Source organism: Harpegnathos saltator, unplaced genomic scaffold (assembly GCF_003227715.2).
Source record: "Harpegnathos saltator strain DR-91 unplaced genomic scaffold, Hsal_v8.6 scaffold343, whole genome shotgun sequence".
Lineage (NCBI taxonomy): Eukaryota > Metazoa > Arthropoda > Insecta > Hymenoptera > Formicidae > Harpegnathos > Harpegnathos saltator.
The window spans coordinates 92,501-119,202 of NW_020230143.1; the positions used below are offsets into that span (position 1 = coordinate 92,501).

A 26,702-nucleotide genomic window follows, 5' to 3' on the forward strand; every position below is an offset into this window, starting at 1 on the left:
GGGAATTATTTTACGCATGGTATAAATTTTCATCTCGTGGAATTAAAAAGAGACCCGAACAGATTATTAGTTAACTGTCGCAATATATGTAAATTTGACGTTCGGTGTAAAGGTATTTCATTTACAGCGTGGCGTATTATTCAGTAAAAATGTATCCTTTCGCGGTGATTTCGATTTCAATCGCAGCTCGTCCACCAGAGGCAATTTTATTCTATTTATTATTAGTGAAATGAGCATACTTTAAGGAACAATTCTACCGACTTTATGCGACCACCATCGTCCGCTCTAACCCGCGAGTTAAACGTATTTCTTTTCCTCCTTAGCGACGACACCAAAGGAAAACCGCAGACGCGCTAAATCGATTAGGAGCGAGGAGGGGGTTGTTACCTCGTACAGGATTATCCAAGGAAGTTCGGCTCCCGCGCGAGTTTAGGGCGAGCATCTCCCGTGAAATTAGGTGGCGAGACCTTCGTCCCATGTTTCGGGAACGTGCCGAAGAGCAGCGCATCAATTTCTTGGCAACTATGCCGCCGGCGAAGATGAATACTAAATTGCTCCGTTCACCCACCCGTTCGCTCATTCACCCGTCGATAGCCGCGCCGGGACTTGTCGTAATCTTTTTACTCGCACCTCCATCGATCACAATATTTGAATCTCACCGCCTTATTTGCGGTGCCGAAACGTTTTCCTTCTCAATCCCATCGATCCGAGCGTTTTTACCTCGGTGTGAACTTTTCGCGGTAAAAATTTTTCTCTTTTCCTCCCCACTTTGACGCCACCACATTCTCACACATTCACTCACTTATTCACTCCTCTACTTTCTTCTCTCTCCATCTCTCTCTGCCTTTCTCCCTGCCAGCGGTTCGAAAATTTGCCCTCGGTCTCGGTTACGGAAAATCCAGGGACCGTAATTTTTCGCGTTTTTCAGCAATTTCCTCATGCTTGCCGAAAACTCCTCCGATCCCGCGCACTGTCTCGCGGCTTTTCGTCCATACGCGAACGCGTGAAAATAATCTTTATCCTTTCGGCGGGCGAGAGAGATCCGGTTCGGAAGCGGAACCGGAATCTGGGCCGGCGGGCGGGCGAGGGAGCAGTGGGACGCGGACGGGGATGCGCATGTTCGCGGCCGAGAGGGCGAGCGCTATAAACCGTTCCGGACGGTTCACATCGCGGCGCGCTGCCACCGCGGCAACACGTTTCCACGCGGCAGCTCCTCGAATTTGCCTGGCCGAGCACGTCCCCAGGAAGAGGAGGAGGAGAAGGTGGAGGAGAAGAACGAGCAGGAGAGAATCTCCCGCCGAACGACCAGCTGTTAGTTCGAGGGCTTCGCTTCAGTCCTCAGCCAGCCGTCGAAAGCCGGCTCGTGTTCAGTGACTCTCTCGTGCAAACGATAATTAAATCCCCCTCGACTGTTCGGACCTCGATCTCAGATTCGCGGATCCGGGCTCGCGTTTTTTGCTTCCGGGACACGGGACAAATCTCGAGGTTTGTGAGTGGACGAACTCGAAGGAGGGACAAAGCTGGCGAGGCAGATTGTGACGAGGGAGAAGGTTTCGGAGTTGCTGGGACTAGCGCTGCGCTGGGCCAGGATGTCGTTCTTCAGGGGTTTGTGGAAGAGCAGTTCGAAGCACAAGAGTGAGTCGAGTTTTTAATCGGGTGAGGCGGGAGAGTAAGACCTGAAGGAAACGCATCAGCGAAATCTTGAGAGAGACGCGTCTTCTTTCTTAATTATAGACAAACGGATCTCTCTCTCTCTCTCTCTCTCTCTCTCTCGCGCGCGCGCGCGCGCGCGATTAACACGATGTATTCGGCTTCAACGAGATTCTGCGAGTTGATTTTCGAAAGATTGTTCCGACGAGTAAACGATCCGATACGTTTCACTGAGATAGCGCTCGCTCTCTCTCTGGTTAATTGCTCGAGTCACGAAAGATTAGATTACATTTAAGTCCATAGTTTGATTTTTCTCCACTTACTCGGCTTATCCTGCTCCCTTTCTGTCCATCAACATACGCAACGCTTGCCACGCGCTTTATCGCGTCTTATCTCGTTCTATACTTGCCGCTTATCAGTGGCTTTTCCTATAGAATCACAGAAAAAAGGAACAGAAAAAATGTTACCGCTTGATTTTTCAAGACCATCTCGACGAGCGGTGAGTGGAAAGTAGAAACGGAATCTTTTATCCATGATCACTGAACTTCTCTTCTTTGGCTGTTTTCCATTCCGCGAAGGGTCGTCCAATGAAAAATTCACCTTAAATATTGAAATCACGTGCTCGACGATGGAGAAACGTCGATGGTTTGCAAACACACGGCGACCGGTAGTTTGACGCTTCGCGCAAACGAAGTGTATGTGTGTGCATGTGTGCAACTCCTCAAGTCCGACGTTGCACGTGCGGCTTCGTAATGAGCGGATAAAAATGCCCGCGGATAAAAACGCCGTCGTCCGGCGATACGTTAGAATCGTGGATAAGCGCATCTCCCAATTTCGCACGTCGCGCTATCTCGCGCTCGCTCTTCCTTCGCGATAGATAACGATCGAACCTCAGGCGGCGTAATCCCGCGCGATAAATTTCCTCAGACGTTTAAAGTGCAACGGAAATACTCTGCGGACGCTCTGAACTCGTCGTGTATTTCGCCTCGTCGTTCTTTCGCAGCTTAACCCTTGACCGTCTATTGCCTTTCATGAAGGTAGGCCGCCGCGGGTCCTTGAATACCCGAGCTGCTGTCGCTGCTTTAAGCGATTCCGCTACGATTTTCTGCGATTTTCTTCGACTTTCTGCCTCCTTTTCCCTTTTTCTCTCTCACTCTACGAAGTTTGAATACATAGCGCGTATACGTCGGAGAATGATCGATTGACGCTCATTATTGGATATATATAACTCGAGCTTCCGTAGGATGTAATTAAATTTTTAATTTTTTCTCTTTCCCGGCGTTAACTTTACGCGAAAGCTAGAACCCGGTCTGCGATTCCACGCGCCTCGACTTTCGAGAATAAAAATTAAACGAGCTCGCTGCTGTAACTGTGTGCCTGTATGTGTGTGTGTGTGTGTGTGTGTGTGTGTGTGTGTATGTGTGTGTTTGTATCGCGACGATATCGGCAGCATGACTCTCTTGCTCCTCTCGCGATGCTACCAGCGGGGGAAACTTTCGGAGTGACGGATGAAGTATGAATATTGTATCGTATCGCGCCGTACCGCACACAAAGAGGGCTGTTTGATTAATTGAAGAGATCTCCGAGAAAAATGTTTTACGTGACGCAGATGTCGCGTTTTAATGGAAGAACGGGCGTGTGCTACGATAAATGCGGCTGTTTATATTAAAATGTTAAATTCCAAGCGATTGTGTATGTACATTCAGATGCGTTACTTATCGTGATAGATAGATGTTTTATCGAGTGTCTGCCGGGAACAAATGGTTTTCCTAATTATCGTATCAAGTTTCATAATAAAAAGAGAGAGAACTCTCTAGCGAACATTCAACAAAGGCGCGATGTACTGACGCCGCTCTGCATAATTTCTCGCGAAATATGTCATTTGTTGCATACGTCAGAAATTTGCATTGAGCGAAGCATTCGTATAAATGTACGTCGTGCGGCCGGCATACATTATGTTACGCGCCGCACACGAGTTTACAGTCGGTTAATTATGGAACGGTAGTCGTCAGTCGGCTTACGTTTTTCGTTTGATATTGCTTGCAATAAAAGCAGAATTCGTCTTTCGCCAGGCAAAAAGAAAAGATCGGATATATTTAATGCGCCGCGTAATTTTCCTCGCAAAGTATATCGTACCCGTCGTTCCGTTTTGTGATACTCATTTGCGTGATATCTTCTCTTCTTCTCTCCCTCTCTTTCTATTAGCTAGGTTTCCCATTCGCGCCGTCGTCGTTGCAACAGGAAACGGAATGCTAATGACGAGTGTCGTTCCGAGTGTCGATACGCATTTTTCACTTTCCTCAAAGAGGAGAGAGAGAGGGGGAGGGGAGACAGACTGAAGCTTCTGCTTGGTAGATCTAAATATAGTAGCTGTGTATCGATACATCGCTGTTATCGGCGAAAAAGCCGAGAGAACACTCGCGCTTACTCACGCACGGTATTTAACGCTCGTGCGGAGCAGCGACGATCGCGCGCGTTTCATCAAGGCGACCGAGCCGATCGGCAATTTTGCAATTTGTACGCCGCCGAACAACTATTAACGGCGACTATGTGCGGCTGCGAAACGTCGGTGAGTGATAACGGAGAGCCGGTTGCAACAGCGGCAGCAACGGCGCAGTTAACGCGATTATCCGCAATAAGCGCCGTAATAAAGCCACCTTCAAGATTATGGTAATGCATGCCGGCTCGCGTATTATAGGCTTAATATGACCCCTTCGAAGCACTGATTATTGATCATAAAATCTGCATAAGCCCGCGACTCGCATCTCGATTCTCGGCGTGACGAAGGAGACTACGCGAACGACCCGGTTTCGCGATTCCGCTCGGCTGCGAGGCGAAATTTCCTCGGATACGTTTCGCAGCATTCGCACGCGCGTCTCAGGACCGTGCCTTACCTGTTGTACTTGGAGATTGTGCGAATGGTAGTCCTCTGTACTCAATTCCGAGCTACGTTGAATAGTCTCGTGAGCGACGGGATGAAAGCTCAGTCGTAAAGGTCGCCGATTCCGGGGCGCAACTTCGCCGGCTGGACTTTGAACGACCGGCGCTGTGCGTTTGCTAATTTTTCGCCGTCGTCGACGCTCGCTCGAGGATCTTCTTCTCTCTCGCTCTCCCGCCGGGGCTGGTATAACTTTAAGCGAAGCCGGCGAATTACGCCATTGTACGACGGGACTGCGAAGGAAATCTCGCTCGGGAGTCCGTCGTGTCGTAGCTTTGCTGCACACAGGATGCAGCTGCCGCGTCCTCGAAACTGTCGCTGCAGGATGTCGCGATAATAGTCGCCAAGATATTGGACGGTCCCCCCGCATTGTGTCGGCAAATGTATCCATTAGGCGGAGTCATGCCATTCTGTCGCGAAACGTTGCTGTGCGCCTCCGCCGTCGGCCGTTTGACGTTTGTCGCGAAAATTCCGGCCGCGTCTGTCGTGATTCCCACAAAAAGTGAGTTTAACATTTGTACGTATTAACTGTAATCGCATAGCGACAGAATTATAATTATAATCGGATAATCGGAATTATAATCGGAACTATTTTTCTAGTAAGTGTTATTGCAGTAGCGCCAATGGATAATAATCTAACATGCATATTGCTACTGCTATTTTTTCGTTAGAACCATAAAACGAGACAAAATTGACGCCGGAAATGGCTATAATTTGAATAGAAGATCAATCACTCTTTTCCATCAGTGTGTGCGCACGTTTTTGAAACTTTGAATAATAGAAGAAGAGTGAGAGATAAAAAGAGAGAGAGAGAGAGAGAGAGGGAGAGAGAGAGTGGAGCAAGCAGGGAGGATTACATTGGGAGTATTTTCATTGTAGAACATAACTTCCTTCGCTTTGAGAATCGAGGTCTGTGCGATTGACAAATTCAGAATGCTTCTTCAGCAAGGAAACGTAGGGAAATTAGAAAGAGAATTTTACATGAAGTAGCTGCAATATTCTCTCCGTGTAGATCCTACGAGGCGAGGAAGCCGCAAAGCCCCGCCGAGATCGATTATGAATCTCTGCGCAAGAGGAAAAGAGAAAATAAAAAGATAACACGGCTGTGCAAGAACGCGCGTCCTCTCGGTTAACCTCGAAGTGATACGACTTCGGTGCCATTTTGTATAAATGAATGTCAACGTCGCGCGTGCCTCCATTCTGGATAATCTACAACAATGAACGGCGTATGAATATTCCTTCCACCATGTTTCGTAGTGTCGCCGGCTTTGACGAGTGCTTCATAATCGAAGCGTTGTGCCCCCGCGGATATCAGTATGCGATTAGGTCACGCGTGTTCGATCTACCTAACAGCGTGCTATACGAAAAGATAACACACAGCGCGTGTCACGGTGGACATATGGCAATCTATCGACGTGCGAGCCTATCGACATTCGAATCAGTCAGCCGATATTGAGATCGAGCTCGCTAACATCGAATTGTTCGAAATGTTTCGGTTATCGAGTAGTGCCGACGAAAAGAGGGAAAAAATAAAACGATGCGCTACTTCAGGTGGGTGGAGAGAAGCAAGTTACCTGCAGGTGAAAACTAGATACACGCGTTAGGTAGAGAGGTGATAAAGGGGTAGGGGGAGGAGAAGAGGGAACTATCTGCTATCTGTGTAAGCCGTAATTGGCATCTCTAAAGTTCGACGGGGAAGTGGTTAAATTTCACCGTGTTCTAGTTACGGGCCTGCACGTCGCGCGTATTAACGTGCAATGTGATATGCAAATATAGCCGGAGCGCGCGCGGGCCAGTGGTAATGAACTTGCCGCGCCACAAGTTATTCCAACGACCATCATCTCGGAAGTCACGTCTCGATGAAGCACGCACGCTTGTCGTATACGGTTGCGCTGCGAGTGCCGCGCGCTCGTTTGATTTTAATGACGGGCGTTTCGGAAAAATGACTAATAATACGGTCGCTTGGACACACCGAGAGCGTTCCGCTGCGATCGTCATGCATATTTAGTGATAAACGTTAAACACGTGTATCCTCTTCGCTTCTTTTCCTTTGTGTATGTGTGTCTTACAAGATATGTGTGTCTTACAAGATGTGTGTGTCTTACAAGATCGGAGGATATAATGTTGCGACTTTATCGTCGACATCGCGCGGCGACCGTGAGCGCTTTTAATTACGTCCTGGCGCGGCATTTATGACGGGAGGCAGTCACCTGGTAATCGCGAGAGAGGTAAATTAACCGGATTTTATGAGACGCATCGATTAACTTGGGCAGTAGAATTCCGAGCATGAGCTCGTGAACGTGGATGTCGCAATTGGAATAATAAAAGATGTCGCCGAGAAAGCGTTATACACGGTAGTCTCCACCTTTGTGCTCCCGCGAATCCATTGTGAGGGAGAAATAAAGCAAGTCGAGTTTAATTCTAATACATCGCGATAAAATTGAGGGAGAAAGAGGGAGCTGTTTTATCACTGTCCCTTTATGACAATTGTTCGCGTAAATCTTGCTTCGAGGCGATTTATTAATATAAAAACGACAAAGACATGTCGGGTAGGTCATGAAATTATTATTAGAAACGCCAAGTAATATCTTGATATTTGATTTTATTATTGAATTATTCTACTGTTAACAATGACATCACAGATCAATACGCGAATCGAACGATGACATGCCATAATAACGTGAAAGATTTAATCCTCTCTCTTGCTTTCTCTCTGCGTAGATCGTTCGTAGAGCCGTGAATAAAAAGTCACGGTAATAGGGAAACATTTCTAGATACATGTTGTCGCGTTTCAGGCGGCGAAGAATATGCAGAAGAAAAATTATACGGACACTTCGCGCGATACCATATACCGCATTAGTGTCAGCGTAAAAAATTGGTACGACAGCACGTGGATGTTGGTTCAGATTTCATGCAACGTTATCGCTGACGCGCAAATGGACGCACCGCAGTATTTTTCGAGATATTTCTTCGTGATATCGTTGTTGCCTATGCACCTTCCTCCGAAACATCCAAGGGATCACATCGCGCGAATCCTGAATATTGCATGCGATAGCGCAAACGTCCGCGAATAGACTTTGAATTTAGCCCTTTTTAAATTCTCGCGTCCATTCTCTTTCATTTGATTGAAACTCGGGAAACGTTAACGAAACGCGAGCTTCGGCGTTAGTGACGGTGATAACCGACACGAAGAATCCATCGGCGCGCTGTCGAACGCGCCGGTGTGGAAAATTGCCGGTCGAAATTCAGCGAACCCCGACTAGGGGGAATTTTTCTCGAAGGCAAACTCGCGCATTTTTACATGCGCGCGCACGCTCGAAACAACGGAAATCAAGTGCGCTCTTTTTTTCGCGTCGTACTCGGGACCAGACTCGATAATCCGGGCGGGAATTCTCCCGCTAAGCCGTGTAGTACAGCAGGTGCTTTTCGATGTCGGACCCATATCGCGCGCGCGTGTCCGTTTTCCATAGGATGAGAGGGCCGCAATAATTCGTCTCACACATTTATCTCGCGTAACCATACTTCACGCGGCGCATCGCGCAATGTCACGCCACTGAGAGCCGATATTTAATGCGAGCGGAAGACGCATGATTAATGGCGACCCGGGGAAAAAAAAAGGAACCCCTCCCTCCCCGCCGTCGGAAGAGAACGTCATGCACACCGTGATATGCGAATCGATTCGTTGAATAGCGCGAAAATTGCGGACGTACGAGGCGGAAAATTGAGAGAGGAGCGGGAGGAAAAATCATCCGCGAACCGGGGCAGCGGCGACGGCGTGGAGGAAGCAGGAGAAAAGGTAGGCCGATTTAATCGCGCGACTGGCGCATACGTTTCTCGATCCCTTCGAGAAATTCTTGATAGGAAAATTCAATTCAGACGACCACTTGAACGGCCACGAAGCTGTCGACGACTAGCGGCTGATTCAGCAGTCTACCTCTTAACTATAAACGAGCTGACGTTAACGTCGCTCGTGATTTCTCCCTCTCTCCCTCCCTCCTTTGTTCTTTCTCTCTCTCTCTCTCTCTCTCTCTCTCTCTCTCTCTCTCTCTCTCTCTCTCTCTCTCTCTCTCTCTCTCTCGCGATTAATGCGACGTCTCTCTTCTCGGATAATAAATATCGCTATTTCTCTTCATCTCGTCATTGATAGACGATACTAAAATCATTGTGTATCAATCGCACATGCTTTTCGCATAGGCTGCGTGTTTCACAATATCGCAAACAGCGTCCGCGGTGGGGAATCGCGAGGTACAGTGTTGCGGAATGATGTTCTTCAATGTCGATGAGAGATGATATCGAGGGGACTCAACCGGTCTGTCTGTCTATCTTGCCTGTCTGTCTATTTGTCCCTGCTTGCGATGAAACGCATTAATCTACCGGTGCGTACGGTCGACTTTACACACTTTGTCGCATTTGACTTTTATTTATTAAAGTGTAGTTCGCAAAATCGATGAATTGGAACGTCACAAAAAATTTTCTTAGGAGGACACATTCTGTATATTATTATTTGTTATTTATCGCGACAAGCATTATGTGTACGTAAGGCCTGTCCCGACCGCCGGATAAACTGAGCTTTTGCACACTTACGTTAACGGTTATTGTGTGTTATTAATGATGATAATAATAGATGTCAAGTATTAATTTACTAATTCGATGAATTACGGAATTATCGACAGAGGTCTCGTTCGACGGTGTTTATTAAAATGCATGAGACCGCCGATTACGAGCGAACACGAGCGTTTGCTGTCCCGGTAACGATCTCGTAATTTATTTGACAACGAGAGAATATCGATAAATAATATTAAATATACAGTCTATCGTGGAATTTGCGCTATTAATGAGCCCGTGTCATTACGCTGGCGTGAAATTAATTGTTGCGAATTAGCGTCTCTCGATGAGCGAACAATGCAAAGTGACGGCCGCATTAAAGACTCGGGCGGTATTTACGCGCAACATCGAACACCACTCCGCTCTTTCATAGCTCCTTAGGCGGTTGGCCTCTGCGAAAGATTTATTTTTCGCGCACGTCCGGCATGATGGATGAACGATATCGACGGATTGACGTTTGCCGTTGTAGGGTTTTCGGGCCCGCCATGTCCCAAAGAGCTTTTCCGTCGGCGTATTAATATTAACGTCCACGCGCGTACAAAGTTAACGGCTGAAATATCCGTGCATTCTATTCTCGACGTGCTCTCCCGACGTGCCATGAAATATTCTATAAATATCGTTGAGCACAATATTGCCCGATGACTATTCATTGTTATGTGCTCATATTAATGTTACTTATAAAGCATGTAAACTGTCGCATGAATAATTATGCAGTATTACATGCACAGACCATGGAACATTAATACTGTTGCACATGCAATGCATCATCAATGGGGTGTATCAAACCCGATCGCTGTGTGTATCGTTTGCCGTACGGGCATCGGGAGCCATATTACTCGACAAATTCAGTGGCCCGCTAATCAAAGCCCAATGTCCAATGGCGAGTATCGCGTAAATTCGGCCGTAGAACGACAAACAATTCGGTCCATGTGCAGAATCATCGGACTGACTTCTGGTTGCCCGTTCGTTCGCTCATTCTGCCACGACGGACCACAGTGTCTGCTGCCCCGCGAATTAATCTTTATTGACATCGCATTCCCCTCTTATCGGCAGGATAATGTAATAGCACGAGCGCGGATCGCGGCGATCGTGAGAAGAGTCCGGCGACCCTCGATGATATCGGGTGATCTTCGTGCTTGAGATAACCGATCTTTGAGATCCTCTTTTTCTTCTTCTTCCTCTTCTTCTTCTTCTTCTTCTTCATTTATTTCTTCTTCTTCTTCTTCTTCCCCTTTTTCGTCCTCTTCTTCTTCTTCTTCTTCTTCTTCTTTCATTTTTTTACTAACTCTTTCTTTAGAGATTTCTTTGAAATTCCGTTTTATATTATCAATTGTACCGTACGTATGAAACATAAAAACATTTTGTATTCTAATTTTGAAATATGGATGTATAAAACATATAAATATTCAAAGTGTTTTAAATATTTTCGTGATATTCCATTTTTTCCATTTTTTATTTCTTGCTTCTTACAGAGATTAGACCGTTGAATTTAATATTCGATATAAAAATGAAACTCGCTATTTGGTCCCATAAAATATACGATTTTATTCACTACAAGAGAAAAGCGCGAATTTCCTGCATTTTCTCCTTGGATTCTAAAGGAGCTTATGTTGAGGTATAATAAAAATGGAAAAATGGAATTCCCAGTGAAAATATTACAAGGTACAAGCCAATTTTGCCACAAATTTGGGCAATCTAATTTGCGCTGTTTTTTTCCAAAATCCTGGGAAATTTTCGCAGTATAAAATAGCGATTGCCGGCTGCGTTTCTCTGGACACGCCAATTGCTTCGTTCGTTACGCCGTTTGACTTTATAACCGCACATAAATTGCAGCCGGCGGTGCTCGCGACGCGCGCGTCATAAGTGCCGCTTAATTAACGCTCTCCCTCGAGATAAAATTTAATCGGCGTCCGCGCATGTTTTAACTACACCGGTGAAACAATGCGTCGGCGCTATGCCGGTTTACCGTTTTGCGGGAGTGCGATTCGGCGGGTGTGACTCGCAACTACTACTCGCCTCGTAGTTAGGCCGTCGCTTCTGCTTTTAGCGCACAACGCCGAGTTACAATACGTGTTTACGCCCGCGCGCTCTTGCGGGCTCTGCACCGTGCGTGAACGCGTACGACATACATTAGCATTTCGCCGATATTTGATGGAGGAGTGATTAATTAACGCGCCCATTAATTAAATCCCAACCCGGTCGATCGACGAGCGAGGAATTGCTGCGCATGCGAAAGAAAGAAAGGGGAGGGAGACACGATTTAATTTTCACTTCGTTCGTCTTATTGTGAAAAGAAAAAAATTGCCGATCAAATGGAATTTTAGTTTCGCATTAATTTTACAAATTCTGCCGCGTTCGAAAGATTCACGCGAAACCTGAAGATACAACAGTGTATATTAATTTAGACACTGTCGGTGTAGATCGACTTTCTCCCTTTCCTTTTCTCTCTCTCTCTCTCTCTCTCTCTCTCTCTCTCTCTCTCTCTCTCTCTCTCTCTCTCTCTCTCTCTCTTACCCCGTATCTATTTTTAAAAGCTTTTTGTCACAGTGCAAATTCAGCAGCGTTGCAATCTCGTAGCAATTTATAATAATGTCACTAGACACTTCCAGAAGCTAAACTATAACTGACGACGGTTCATTAATTATTGACAGCCGAGCCGTTCTCAAGGTCGACATAATTGATCGTGACTATCTCGGGGAATCTATTAAATCTTGAGCGAGACAGAGAGAGAGAGAGAGAGAGAGAGAGAGAGAGAGAGAGAGAGAGAGAGAGAAGGAGGAAGAGGAAGAGAAGGCTCACGCACAAGCTGGCTGACCTAATATATAGGTGCACTTTTTCCCGTTGCTCGCGAAATACGTCTCTCTTTCTCTCGCTCCAGTTCGATTAACGTCACCGTAATTGACTTAAGTTCCTGACGTCGAAACTCGGTGCAAATAAATGAACCTTTTCGCGCGGGTGCAACTTTATTCTAGTCGCGCCCATCGGAGAACCGCGAGAGAGAGAGAGAGAGAGAGAGAGAGAGAGAGACAGAGAGAGAGAGAGAGAGAAGGAGGGAAGGAGGAAGGGAGGGAGGGAAGGACAGAAGAAGGGAGTGCGAGCGAGAGAGGCTTGCGGAAGAGAGGGTGGGCAGGGTAGCTCGGCACTCAATTTAAATACAAATTAAATGACAGTCTCGCGCGCGCGCGGCTACCGCTCACCGTGTCGGCTGCCCGCTTTGTCGAGATTTCTAGCATGGAAATTCGATTTGCCCAGACTAATTGCAACGCGTCGCGCTACGGCACGGCACGACGCGACGCGACGTGACGCGACGCGACGCGACGCGACGCGCGGTGTCATGTGGCTACTTTTTGCGAGATGGCATAGATCACGGATTAACGAGATTTTCGAGGCTTTCCTCGACATGAGGAAAGATTACCTCATATTTCTGCGAGTTTTTTTTTCTTTTTGGCTTGCGAAAATGACTTGCCGAAGCGATGCAAACGCGTTTAATTAGACAGTTATTTCAGTAGCGGAGTCATATGCGAGAGTCACGTAGACCATAAATCGTACGTTCCTCTCTCTCTCTCTCTCTCTTTCTCTCTCTCTCTCTCTCTCTCTCTCTCTCTCTCTCTCTCTCTCTCTCTCTCTATCTATCTATCTATCTGTTCGACGTCTATCCCAAAACTGGATTATCCGATCCATATGTGTGAATGCGCACAGAGAGTTCCGACGAGAGTTCGCAGGAGACCAGACTCGACGCTTGTACAGAGTGGAGAACCGCCTTGCATTCATTAGTCGATAACGTTATTGTTGGAAAAGCGTTCAAGTTCGTACGGAATCTGGCCGCTAGCCAAAACCGGTCGACTTGGCCGATTTGCCACCGGCTCGCCGAATTTCCAATGCAAACACTACCCCACCCGGCCGCTCGTACTTCTCGAGATATCGTGTCTCTCTTTCATCCCAATCACATTTCCCTCAGTCGTCTTTCAATCTCGCTTTCCCTCCCCGTGTCTGTGTCTATGTTATTTTCCTTCTTTTACGCTTCCTCCTTTCGGCTCTTTCTTCTTCTTCTTCTTCTTCTTCTTCTTCTTCTTCTTCTATATCCTGCCCTTCCTGCTCTCCTTTCAACATCCTTCTTCCAGCCCCTCTATTTCTCTACTTTTTTCTTTTTCAATACGTTCACCTTCGGGAAAAAGGAGTCGAGACATTCCCGGCATTTTTGCTTGCCCCGACTCGACCGCGGGCTCAATTTTGCTAGAAAATTCCTTCACCTCGCGGTCTTTTGTGGCGAACGGGCGAGATCGAGGAACGAATAAAACTGCCGCGAGACGAGGCTACTTTGGTATTCCCCCGAAAGATTCTATCGATCTTGCCGACCTCGCGAGCTACTCCTCCACTGTTACGACGCTTTTTCCCGCTAGACGTTCTTCCAGACGCGCAGGGAAACAGACCGAGCTCCACGTTCCTTCGGTTTCTAGGGAATTTCGCAAAATTTCAGCGAGCGCAAGAATATTCTAACTGAATATGCGCGCGTCGAGCAAGAGAAAAGTTTACTGTTGAAGCAACAAATAAATTGGTGTTTTCTTCAGATATAAGCAGACACGGCGTAACATTTTCAATTTTCTATCGTAGGATTCATGTCTGATATATTAATTGCGAGGTGAATGGGCTCTAGATGAAACTTTGATTACGCAGCGAATTTGTATATCTTCTCTTTCGTGCGACATTATACAAATTTGATTAATCCACTACCTCGTCTCTGCTCTCGCTTATACCCCGAAATTTCAGGAAGTGAATCGAGACATCAGAGTGATTAATCTAACTAATACGAGCCAAGATGGTCGCACGAGATTTGTTTGAACTCGTTATTCGGTAAACTGAACTTCGCTGAGAATTCGTGCGAACATGATAAGCCAACTACTACCGATTGCAGCGCGCGGGCGCGCGCCTTCGCGTAATATTCCACGGTACATTACGATCTTCCGGAGGTCTTCCTTCGTTCCACCACCATTATCTTTCCTTTTGCTGAAATGGGAGATTACCGGGCAAATTTACCGTATATTACGGGATTGCGTTAATCCCGCGGGAGCGCGGGGCTGAATTCCGGAGCTTTTATCCCGCCTCTTTGTAATCCCATTACAACGCGGCGAGGTGATAGTCTCAGCCAGAGAAATAAGCGGAACAAATGTTTGCTCGTAATGCCGCGGTAGTAACCGGAAATAGCCGGTCGGCTGCGTCGCGAAGGATCTCTTTCGGCGTCGCGCGGAAGTTCCGCGACTCACTCCCTCGGTAGCTTCTTTGTACGGCATGTCGTCCGGATTGTGTCTGAGTACATGTCTTGCCGAGGATGTATCGAAGTTGCCGTTTCCTAAAATTTCATTCGCGAGAAGCGCTTTACTCTCGCACGGTTTCTTCGATGTGCCGAGGTTCTCTTTGCGCTCCTTGACCTTCACCGGGGAGCTTTCTTCCCCACACACTCGATGCTTCGTCGTTTCTTTTCCCCTTCACATCTCGTATGTTTAACTCGGTCGAATGTTTATCCACAAACCGATGGTCAGGAATTAGCCGAGAGAGGCTGTGGTGGACGTCGGAGAGCGCATGGGATCGATACCTTGCAGAAGTAATCTGTCCGTCCTAATAGGATTTCGTCGCAAGTCCTTGCTGTCCCGTTTCCCTACAGGATTAGTTCGTCGGAGTTACACAGTCACTCGACTCTGCGCGTGCATGTCCTTCCGAACATGTTTAATAAGACGACAGAGGTGTCGGGTGCGACACGCGGCACCTGCGCTAGGACCGATCCTGGGGAGATCGTTTCAAGTTTCATCGGCCGAGACCGAAGGCTCCTTGAACGTGTTAACGAGACACGCGAGAAAGACGAAGGGTGGCGAACGGAAACGGAATGGGATACGTAGATATAATGAGTGGGATCAAAACGTTCGGTTCGACTCTCGAGTGAAATTTGATTTTGCTGTACATTCGGGAAAAATTAATGAGTCATCAATCAATCGCTGTCGTTTATAATTCTATATCGTTTCGGCGGCATTCGTATATTTTTATTCCAAAGGATGGTTGGTTCGCTGTTGAAGAAGGCAAGAAATTGTACTACTGAACTTTTTCATTTGGCTAATGAATTACGCATTTCGAGTATATAGTAGGTTTTAAATATCGTCGATACGAGACCATAGAAAGAAGAGAGGAGACAAAGAAAATGTCCTTTCTCAAAAAACAAAAAAAAAGAGAGAGAAATACACATGGTGTCAGAATATTTATTAGATCGGAGAGCCCGAGTTCTCCAAATTACAGCTCGCACTTGCGACCCGGAAGTAACAGTATTTTCTCGGAGATCGTCGCGAAGCGCGCCGGGGAAATTCGTTTCGTTCCCCGACGCCTTTGGGAAGGCGTATCTTGCGGAAGTGTAACGGCACTCGAAAGCGTAATTGCGAGTGTAATACAGTGTTACAGCTAACAACGTCAAGCGTGCACACGTCGGTCTGCACGAACCCCGGGACAAAGCAGTTGAAGCGAGTGTGCTTTTTCGTAGTTGCGTAAAGCGGTTATGACGCCGACGCCGACGGCGGCGGCAGCGGCGATAATTTAAGGACGTTTATTAACCGGCACCGGGGACAGGGTTGTAAACACGAGAGGGTGGGACGCGACGAGTTAGAGAGCGCTGGCTGGAGAAAGTGAGAGAGAAGAAGGTTTGTGATATTGGCGGTGCCGAACGCGTATTTCGCCCACAAAGCTCGGGTTTGCGACCCCTTCGCGCCACGCGAGGATCTTTCGCCGGAACGCGAACACTTGCGGATTTAACTACGCTTTGGAGAGCCTCTCCGAGCGGCGTGTTACGCGAGTAATACACAGCCGAGCACGTAGGTAGATTCTCGAGGAGACGATTCGCCAAAGCCGTGCACATTGTGCGCGCGCTGTTCCAGAAGTTCACTTTTCGGCTTGTCCGAGTGGATCATTACGACGGCGATTAGGCGAGCGTACACGTTCCAGGAATATTCACTCGCTCTTGCTCGCGTGATACTACGTAGTAGCCGTGTTGTTACGTACAAGTCTCGTAGCGAACCGCAAACGCGCTAATCTAAATTTCTGGAATTTCCTTCGCTCCCCCGGAGCTGAAACTCGTCTGGAAATGAACAGAAGGATGCGAAGGACGAATAGTCGTGACGTTCCGTCTAAGCTACGTCGTCGACAACGTCGATGTACCTTCGATGAGGAATCGTAACTTTCTCGCTCTCTCTCTCTCTCTCTCTCTCTCTCTCTCCCCCTCTTTCTCCCTCTCTCTTCCTCTTCCTCCTCCAACGAGTTGCGAAATAAAAAAGGGGAAAACGAGAGGAGAGATAGACGAGCCGATGCGCCGGCCGGCGGCTGTGAGATACGGCGATTTAACGGATCTCGCGCGGTCTCTGGGCAAAAGAGTGAGACAAAAGCGCGCTCCGGTCGTCTAGAAAAGCCAAGCAACGGTAGCAGCACCTCCACCAACGGCAGCTGCAAGGCTGGGCCGGCAGCGGGGGTTAAGTGCATTCGAGTTAAAGCGAGTTCGCGTAGACGCGGGGGGTAGGTAGGTAGGTAGCTAGCTAGCTAGATAGCTGGAGATACGTTTTTTGCCACTTAAGCCGCTCGACCGGCGTGAGGGCGCCGCGAGCGAACGGAAAACTGTTTCGACACGATGGGAAAACTGACTTGCCGCCGACTCTTCGAAGCGCCGCGAGCAGGTTTTCAACATACGCGCGCGCGCGCGCGCGCGACAGAGAAAGAGACAGAGCTGCGCGTGTGTCGCTCCCACGACGAGAGCGCACTTTAATCGACTTCTATATCGCGGCTCCGATGAATTCGCATCCGCATGAGCGATTAGATCGTGAATGTACGAGAGATCGGATGATCGGAGGGTGGTTGGACGGGGGGAGATGGAGTTTTTCATTTCCGCGCGGATTCACGCTCGGTTTGGATAATATATGATCGATCGAAACGATTGTATAGAGACGATCGAGCGAACGAGTGCGACGAAAAAACGATATTTCTTCCCCTCCCGGTGGGAGGTGATGAAATTAACGTCACACGTTGACGCGATCGTTCGGCGATTTTTATCGCGTTGTTAATTCACTTGATGTGTCAATTTGGTCGCAAGACGATTTTCCACACCTAATTGCGATTCCAGAATTTTTACCGTTCATATAATGTGTCTCTTTTCGTCGCTTCCTCTCTTTCTCTCTCTCTCTCTCTCTCTCTCTCTCTCTCTCTCTCTCTTCTTTACATTGTCCAATTAATCGAACGGAGAAATTTGTTTTCTCGCTTGAGTTGAGTCTCTTTTATACGCTCGGTCGATCGCTTAGTAATATTATTCCGAGGGTGCCGCCCCCGGCGGTAAGCCCGGGAGGGGAAGAGCCGCGCGAGAGTAACGTCCGATTGGAAGAAAGAAAAGCTCAAAGGGGAAATAGCGCGACGGAAGGAAAATCCTTTCCTCCGGGTGTCTTCTCGGGGCGCGGGAGACGGGAGAAATTGCTTCTCGCGCCGTCTGGCATTGTCGAGGATCGCCGTGGTTGTCCCCGGAACGGTCCTCGGCACGGTCCCCGGGACGGTCTTTTCTCTTCTCGAACGATCCCTTATCCCTCTCGATAGAAAGAGTAATTGACGCTTTCTCCATGAAAAAGATTTCTCCGCGGAGGCGAACAACGAAATTTCGCGAACGTGATCGGAGGCCGAGACTCCGCGAATTCTCCCCTTCTCTGCTAGCTCCCTTTTTCGAGGCTCCCTAAAACTATCCCATCCACTTTCACAGACTCGGAACGTCTTTTCGACGTCTACACCCGACCCCGTCGTCGACGGTCGCGAGGTAATTGACGTTTCCATCCGGGAAGAGCTCTGTCGCGTAGCAACGGCTGAACCTGACGTCGTCACCTACAACAGAAGATCGTCCGCCACCGCCACGAGCTCGTGAAAGATCTTATTATCCTTTTAAACGTTACGAGAGACGAGAGAAGGAGAGGAGGATCACGCGCAGCGAGACGGCAGGGGAGCGTGTCTGGTAACAGCGTTAACCAAGTGGAAAAGATGACTTATTAAATATATATATATTCTTTGCTTGCACGGCTTTTCTCGTTTCCTCTCTCGTCCACCCTCCTTCTTCCTCTCCCTCTCTTTCTCGTTATCCGGATTTGTCCGCGGGGATCTCTCTTTTTCCTTCGGCTGAAATAAAAAAATATAAATTCCCGACATTTTTATCGGAGAAAGATAGAGATGCAAGCGAGTAATACGCGATTATGATCCTGTTAGTCGTACAGACGTTGCTCGTAGAAAGAAATTTCATTTCGATGTATCCGGGCGGGGAGGGAGAAGGGTCTCTTCGACAGGATCGCATCATTTGCCTTGCGATTCTCTTCGCTCTCCGCATATTTGACATTTCTCGGTAAAAATTCCTCCCGGCGCGCGCGGGTCGTACAGCCCGCGGATCCATAAAAAAGAAACGCCGCCTATCTACGCGCACCGCTGTATATTTCAGGAACAATTTCGCGAGTGTAGGGTCTCGTTCTCCGTCAAAAAGCCAGGTACACACCGTGTGCTCGGGATATTTGTACATTTTCATGGAATAAGGTCGCACTCAGTCGCGCGGCCCGGCTGGTTATCTCTCCCTTTTCCTCCCTTTCTCACGTCCCTTTCGAACTCTGTGTACCGAAGCGAGATTAATTATCCAGCTGCGAGATGCTCCTCGCGAGCGAGCGGTTCCACGGCTTTCGTCCTTTATTCGTGGGTCTCCGGCGCAGCCACAGAAACAGACGCGAAAGGTGGCGAGCGACAACGGGGCGCACCCTCGAGTCACCCTCGAGCGACGCGCTCTCGCTTCCAACTTTCGGAAAAGCGGCGACGCGAAACTTGCTTCGATTCGGCTCGTTCGTGACGCGAGTTCGATCCAATTACCTGTCGCATTTACCGAGGACGGATGTCACGGCGACGTCGATCCGCGCGGAATAACTTTGCGATGCGCGTTCACGCCGATAGACAAAACGACGGACGGACGGGACTCGCGAAGCTTCACTTCTGCATCGGCCGCGTCGGAAGTTCATTCACTCGCATTTGCTCTCTCCGATGAGTTCGCGGTTGATACCTTTCCGAAATGCGATCGACAGGTGCAACAAGCAAGTATGCAAACGCACACTCGCTCGGGACTACAAAGTCGATGCTACGGTAAATTCGATATGTTCGGTCTTCCGTTAATAATCACATCTCGCCGCTTATAACAAAATTGTTATTCGAACAAAATATTTATTCGATCTATTTGCACGATGATTTACAATTAGTCACTTATTTCTAATTATACGCATGTATGTTGTGTGTGTGTGTGTGTGTGTGTGTGTATGCGTTTGCACTTATCATCGCATGTCATGTGACGCTGGTTGCTCGCATTTTTCTGCGGTATTCGCGTCGCTTCTTTCGGAACTGTTGCGGAAAATTCCGCTCGGGAGGTACTCATACTTACACTCACACTCGCACACAAAGGCGCGGGATATATATTTTTTAATTATTCGCGAAAGAACGGTTCGCTTTCACCGCATGAGTGCAATTAGATGGGCCGCTAACGCGCCTTTAAAAAGTTCATTCCGCCACGGCATTCTCCTCTGTTGCTTTTTCGCCACGCCGCGGATAATCAGAGTAGCGATCGTTTCGCGGCCCTTCTGTCAAAAGTGGTCAATTTTTTATAGGGTTCTCTTGCTGAAAGAGATGAAAAGATTTAATTAACATGTACTCTATACAGTGTTTTCAATTTCAACGGTCAACCGTCCGATGAATGTCCATCGGGCACTTCCTTCGTATCGCACTTTTTTTCCCTTCAACAATACCCGACAAAACACTATTTTTTTACTCGTTACCTACGTACATATTAAATTTTTAAACAAACGATGTACGATTCGACGAAAATAGCCAGTCAAAAAGATTATTACATATTCCATACCGAAATACTGCAGATATTCATACACAATATTCGTCCGGTGCATTTTTCCCCTCCGACAACGTCTGATTAAACATCGTCAACTTTGATATTTATATATCTTGGCGACCTTGGCGTGGATCATTCGACGAGAGAGTAGCCGAGATGAAGCGATCGTTTCATCTGGAAATACTCCTGAAATGCATACAAAATATCCGATAAATGTCCTTTGTGTTTCCTTCGCGTCGCGTTTTTGTCCCTTCTGATGAAGTCTGATGAAGTCTGAACACAGCTTTGCTCTGCTTCGTTACTTGCGTATCGAATATCTTTTTAACGAATACTGTACCGCCCGACAAAAGTAGCCGGTCACAAAGACACATTCCGTCCTGAAATACTTGTGCAATTTACACCGAGTGTCCGATAAACGTCCGTCGGGCTTCCTTCGCGTTGCGTTTCTCTCCCCTCCGACAAAGGGTGCATTCCGTTTCACGCATATGCGCGCATTTATCCACAATCCCGTCGCGTACACAACAGATGAACGCGCGCGTGTACATGAAACGGAGCGCACTGAAAGTCCGACTAAACACCATCTTTCTCCACTTGGTTATCCAACATCGCCGTAACGAGCGCCGAAGCACCCGACCAGAAGCCAGTCCGGTCGGCCAGAAAGAATCATTCTGCGTCCCCGAAGCACTCGAGAAATTCACCGCGAACATCCCACTGTCGTCGCGAAGCGCCGCGAGGCGACTCATGAAAAATTCAGATTTTTCTTGTATGAATGCATAAAAACTGAGCACCGAGCCGAAAGGGTAAACTAAACGTCGCCGCATTGTCCTGGCTCTTCGGCGCAAGACTCCGCGCCGCTTTCTCATTTACGTAGCATCCCTCTCTTCTTTGCTCTCTTTCCTGTCTCTTTTGCTTTTTTAATTAGTTGCGAAGAACCGCTTGTTTCCACGACGCGAATGGAATTAGTCGGTAATGCGACTTAAAAAACTTTGCGCCCGCGCGAGCGGGAGGTGAAACTGCTCTCCGGCCGCGCGTCTCTCCTTCGCGATTCGCGGCGAGGCGCAACCGCCTTTGTTACGCGCGCGTAATCAAGGAAAATGCAGGGGCGCCGCCTCTCTCACTGAGAGAGGAGACATTTGCAGGGGTTAGCGAGCGAGCGCCAGGTGCGAGGTTTCCTTATCTCGTTGCAGCACTCCGCGCGAGTATGGAACCGATGTATCGGCGATCGATGATTCGCCGCGATACTCTGGCCGCAAATGGCACATCTGATAAACGAAGAACGCGTCGGAATTCCGTGATCGTGGCTTTTTATCCTCCCTCGCCTCTCTCTTTCTCGCAAATTTACATTTAGAACAGGATGTTTCCTTGCAAATTAGATCGTGATCGACTTGTACAATTGAGTTGATCCTCGTTCGATCGCGACGGCGACGCGTGACTCGTCGAGTATTTTTATCCTCGACTCGGAGAGATAAATTTCATCTACGGTTTTAGAGGGCATGTAAATTTTGTTCCCGGGAAAAATTGCGCGACGTTTTCGACAGAGCTCTTCCATATAATACACACCGCGGCGGATGATGCTGATGTATGCTTCTGGCCACATCGAAGCTTGCGCTTATGCGCAGAAGCGAGCCCTTATGCACGACCAAGCCGCCCATTATTCTTCCTCGTATAATAACCTCGTAAAACAGGGGAAACTGCGAAAAGCCGCTGAAATTAAGGCGCCGAGTCGAGCGAGTGACGGTGGCGCACTCGACGAATCGAGGCGAGCCACGCCGCCTTCGTCGCACTCCATTCGCCGTGGCTCGTTATTGGAACGAGCCTAAATAATAAATGGCGAATTGGGTCAACGAGAGAGCTGGCGGGCACACATGTTACCGCATAAGTGTGCAAAATAGCGCCACGGTGTTCAGAGCGCGGAACAATGAGCACTGTTTCGCGACTTTGAGCGGTCATGCACGATCGTCCGTGGCCGCTGGCTCGTAATGGCCTAATTTACCACTTATTTAGATCGAATTGGCTTCACACACAGAAGAATCTGGCTTGATTCTACCATTAATTACCTGTTTTTTCATAGGTTGCTCAGCATTTAGGCAATTGAAAATGATTTGGGATCTCGTTGGTTCTTATCTCTATAAGTTATCCAGAGTAACGGACCGTCATTATTTATTATACATAATGTCGTGTTATATTGTGAACAATTACGGAGTTTTCCGGTGGAATGAAATAATTATTACACAATCCAATGTTTAATATATTTCGGCCATTCATATACCATACATATACTTATATTTATATTTTACTTAGTTCACACGTTTTTATTATTTCATTGTATCTATTATATTATATTATATTAGATTTACTATAATGGGTGTTATGGTTCATGCAATTATTCTAATCGTGAGATTAAAATCATTGCTAGCGGATTTAATTCCAATCGCAAGCTCCGTAAGACTCGCCATGTGCCTTCCCATCGGCCGTGTGTCCACGCGCGTTACTTCGAAATATCAGGAATAAGTAGCTCGCTCGAATATTACATTTCACACAGCCCGTCGTTTTCGCAATGACCGCTTCTCGCTTATTTTCCAAATTAATGAGAACAGACGAGGGCGCGAATACTATACGGCGCTCGGGCGAACAGTGGCTGCGAACGGGGAAGTTTCACAATTAAAAGTTCGCTGCGGGGCGCGTAAAGCGCGCGATACTATATCGCGCGAATAATTTATGCACAGAAATCCGTTTCGATCCCTGCGGATATGCGCGCCCGGGCTTTACGAGGTGGAAAAAGCCATGAATATTTTACACATCGGGGACGAAACGGCGCGGCGCGCGGCCATGTTCCGAGGCGAAATCGGTCGAGGTGGTTCCTTCGCGAAGAGAGATTACTCATAAGTGATTGATTTTGCCGGCCGTTTCGTCGTCGTTATATTTGCACTTTGCGCGCCGTCGTGCCCGCCTGCGAAGCCGCCTCAGTGTGATAACACTGTGTGCTAACATCTGCCCACATCTCCCGCGGGAGATAAGAGATAAATTTTAACGCTAAAATGTCCGTCAGATGCGACAATTTATAATTGACGATGATATACAATGTTGTAATTTTTCATCAAAGTCTCCGAATTCTCCCCTCACTTTTGTCGCGCGATACGTTTTACGACGAGGAGGACGACGGCAATATTCCCAGTATCTCGAAGAGAGAAAAGAAAACAGTTGCGGAGATCGAAGTTGAAAACAGAAGCCCGGGACAACAGTTCGTCATGATTTACCGCGAGCGCTGTTTATCACGTTACTATTCGCGCGGAGGCTTGGGAATTATCCTGCTGTCTGGTTTTTTTTCTCGTGTACCGGCCGCTTGTACAAACACATCGGCGCGTTTATGCGGCAGAATAAAGCTTCGCTGTGCGCGTAATCGGCAGAAAAATTGTGTATTTCGCCAACGAGGTCAGGGGGCACCGTGATACGTAAATATGCAAACTCGGTTACAGACGCGCGTGGCCGCGGGTTTGTTTTATGAAGTGGAAAAATCTATGAATGCCTTATCGTGAGATACATGATGTTCTGCGGTTCGAACGAATTCGAATGAGAACCGAGCGAACGAGAGAGAGAGAGAGAGAGAGAGAGAGAGAGAGAGAGAGAGAGAGAGAGAGAGAGAGAGAGCTTTGCAGCCAAGGAACGAATGAAATAAAAATATGTTTGTGTAGAGCATAGCACGACGAATCCGAACATTCTCGCATTAAATCTTGATAACACGGATTTCTCGACCGACCGGCAGCTGACTTCGCCTCGGAAAATACTCTTCGCTACTTTATTACATTATAAAAAAGCTGAGTCGAAACTACCGGAGCCGAATTAAAGGGACTTAATTTCAGGAAATTTCACAGGGTTTCATTTTCAGGAAAAAGTCGAGGGTTGTACATACCGAATTAACCGTCCTAATTGTTTCAGCGGAACATTTCGGTGTTTTTTTAATTTTTCGTTTGCGCCAAATAAGCTGAACATAGTGCAGTGAGGTGAAATCAAGCGTACGGCTACGCTTTTAACCTTCGACTGCTGACCGAAATTTTGTACTTCGAGATCCTAAACGAGATCGATGTCACTGGATTTTTATTCAACGGTCAAACCTAGATCGCAGTTCGCGCGTAATCGTGAAACTTTGTTAAGTTTAATATTATATTTTCACATAATTCAACTTTTCGGTACTTTGTAGTTTGATGTTCATTCGCATCTGATTTAATTTGCAATTTTATTAGCGGGCGAAACACATCTCGCGTGCGCGCACATGAAAGGGGTGTAAGGTACTCTCTATCTCGCTGGTGAAGATAAATAAGACGCGACCGTCCACCAACACCCGGCCCGGGCAAATGCGGTTTACTGCTGCGCGCCAGTTAAATGTATCTCGGTTCGTCCTCCGTTTCCGTCGAAAATAAAGATCCAAAGTTTATCGAGCTCCGTTTTAGTCGGTGCTTCGCCTCTTCGCTGTCGCGAATGGACCGACGAGGAGGACCTGGCTCGTAGCTCAGGAAGCTTTATGTCGCTGCCGAAGACTCGTATTCGCTTCTCGATTAGGATAGGACTCTTCGAAGTGCTGTTCGTGTCAATAGAGAATATGAGGAAATTCCTCGCGGAGCTGCCGTCGAAAACTCCATATTCGTTCAACCTTTCTCGCGTCATTCTATATAAGAGAATATTATGAAATGTAAAGCGTAAAACGTTGAATCGCATAATTCTTTAGTTGATCTTTTCGCTTAAAAATTCGCGATTTCGTTCAAGAGGCAGCCAACGATATCTCGAACGAATTGTTCCACCTCCTCTTGAATAGCTATTGTCTTCTCTCATTCTCCCTCTCCCTCTCTCTCTCTCTCTCTCTCTCTTTCTCTCTCCCTCTCATCTCTCTCTTTCTCTCTTCTCCCTTTCCGCCTATTTCCGTTCGTGAACTGAAAATCCCTCCGGGACACGTATCGGACCGAGCTATATTTTGCCCATAAAGTAAGGACCTCGACGGACAGCTAACTCCGTCTAAATTGCCCATGGCGCGAAGTTCGTAAATCTGGACTGCTCTCCTGGCGGCGGTTGTTGCGCCCAACAGGATAAACCCACGAATCGATTGTTGCGCGGTTTAAATCGCTCGTACCTTGTTCCACGTGCTCGCTGCGTGCACGTGTATTCCCGTGTGTCCGCACGTGAACCCGTTCAAACGGTCAGATCGCGAGTCCGATATTCCCGACGATTTTATCCGCCGCTATCGGTAAATAAAATGCGATACAGGCAGCTGATTGCAGCTGCCATGATCGGACGATCGACTCCGGGTCCGCCGAGGGATGATTCGCGCGCGAAGGAGAGAAACACGAGACTTTCGGAACACCCTGCATATTATATTCCTGACTGCGCATAAGAGTCAATCTATCGAGGAGGAGTTGTCCCCTTTTCATCGTTGCCCAATGTAAACAACATCTCGTTAAACAACGAGATTCGGCACGCGTGCAGGCTCGGGGCCAATTTTCGCGATTCAATTTCGCCGATTGCGCGGCGGCTGCATTGTCTGCACGCGATTACTATGCGGCTCGCTACCCCTGTCAACGCTTCGAAACACACACGCGCGCTCATGTCGAATAAAATCGCGCGGACACTTCGGGATCCTCGTTTTTTTTTTTCTTTTTTCTTCAGCGAATATCTCGCCGAGAGCGCGTATGTTCCACGAGAGTGAGATTTCGCGAGTTGAAAGAGGTCGCGCGACCGGCCGCACTCGCTCTCGCCTTGCTCGTCGATAATTTCATATCGCCGTGCTTTATGGCAACTCGCTAACAGATTCAGTTGCCGTTCGTAACTTTGTGCGTACGACCGGCGTGTGTACACGTAAGCGCGGGTGGAAGGAAGAAATATCCAGCAGCGGTCGCGCGTATAGAAACGGAGAAACGAATGATGAAAGCGCCGCCCGTGCGCTCTGTCGATACTTGTATATGTATATATGTGCGCGTATATACGGGGGATATACGCTTCGGATGGAAAAGCGTATTCAGTAGAAATCCTATGGCGATTCGTCGTCGTATAGCGGCGGCGGCGGCGGCGGCGAAGCCGTCGCGAAACGCGCACAACGCGGGGCAGCCGTTTGTAAATTCGCGAGAGAGGAGAAAGAGGAGCGGTCGTTACAGTCGCTTTGCGACTGCATCGCCCATCGCTCCCGCTCACTTTCTCGCTTGCACACGCGGCATCCGTCAAGCCACCTCGCACGCGTGCTATGGACGCGCAAAAATCGCAGGATAACCCTTTAGTGCAAACGCACGACGGCGAGAGGCCTTCCGTTTCGATGGTCTTGCCGCGAGTCGCTCGTGAAAGCAATCTCGTGAGAGAGAGAGAGAGAGAGAGAGAGAGAGAGAGGAGAGACAGATTTTGTTCTCTACATTAGATAATATCTGTGTAACACTTTAACGCGGATATACCGGAGCTTACAATCTTCGCGCTTCAAAGCCGAAGATGCTCGCCGGGATCTCCTGTAAAAGTGGAAAAAAGCCGCTCTCTCTCTCTCTCTCTCTCTCTCCAGATTTTAAAAGTAAAATTTAAAGTAGCTGCCGCATACGCTGCCAGGTTTAAAACTGACGTAAA

General features: G+C 47.9%; 1 protein-coding gene across 2 annotated transcripts in view; it reads left to right on the forward strand.

Moving 5' to 3' along the window:
- LOC105186123 (low density lipoprotein receptor adapter protein 1) overlaps nt 1-26,702 on the forward strand; it is a 63,921-nt gene that overhangs the window by 17,372 nt on the left and 19,847 nt on the right. The window contains exon 1 of one of the 2 annotated variants that reach the window (XM_011146521.3): nt 1,152-1,635. The exons of the other annotated variant lie outside the window; for it this stretch is intronic. Coding sequence (XP_011144823.1) covers nt 1,590-1,635 — 46 coding nt within the window. The 5' untranslated portion in view covers nt 1,152-1,589. Of the gene's footprint in view, nt 1-1,151; nt 1,636-26,702 lie in introns of those variants that run through there. 2 annotated transcript variants of the gene reach the window in all.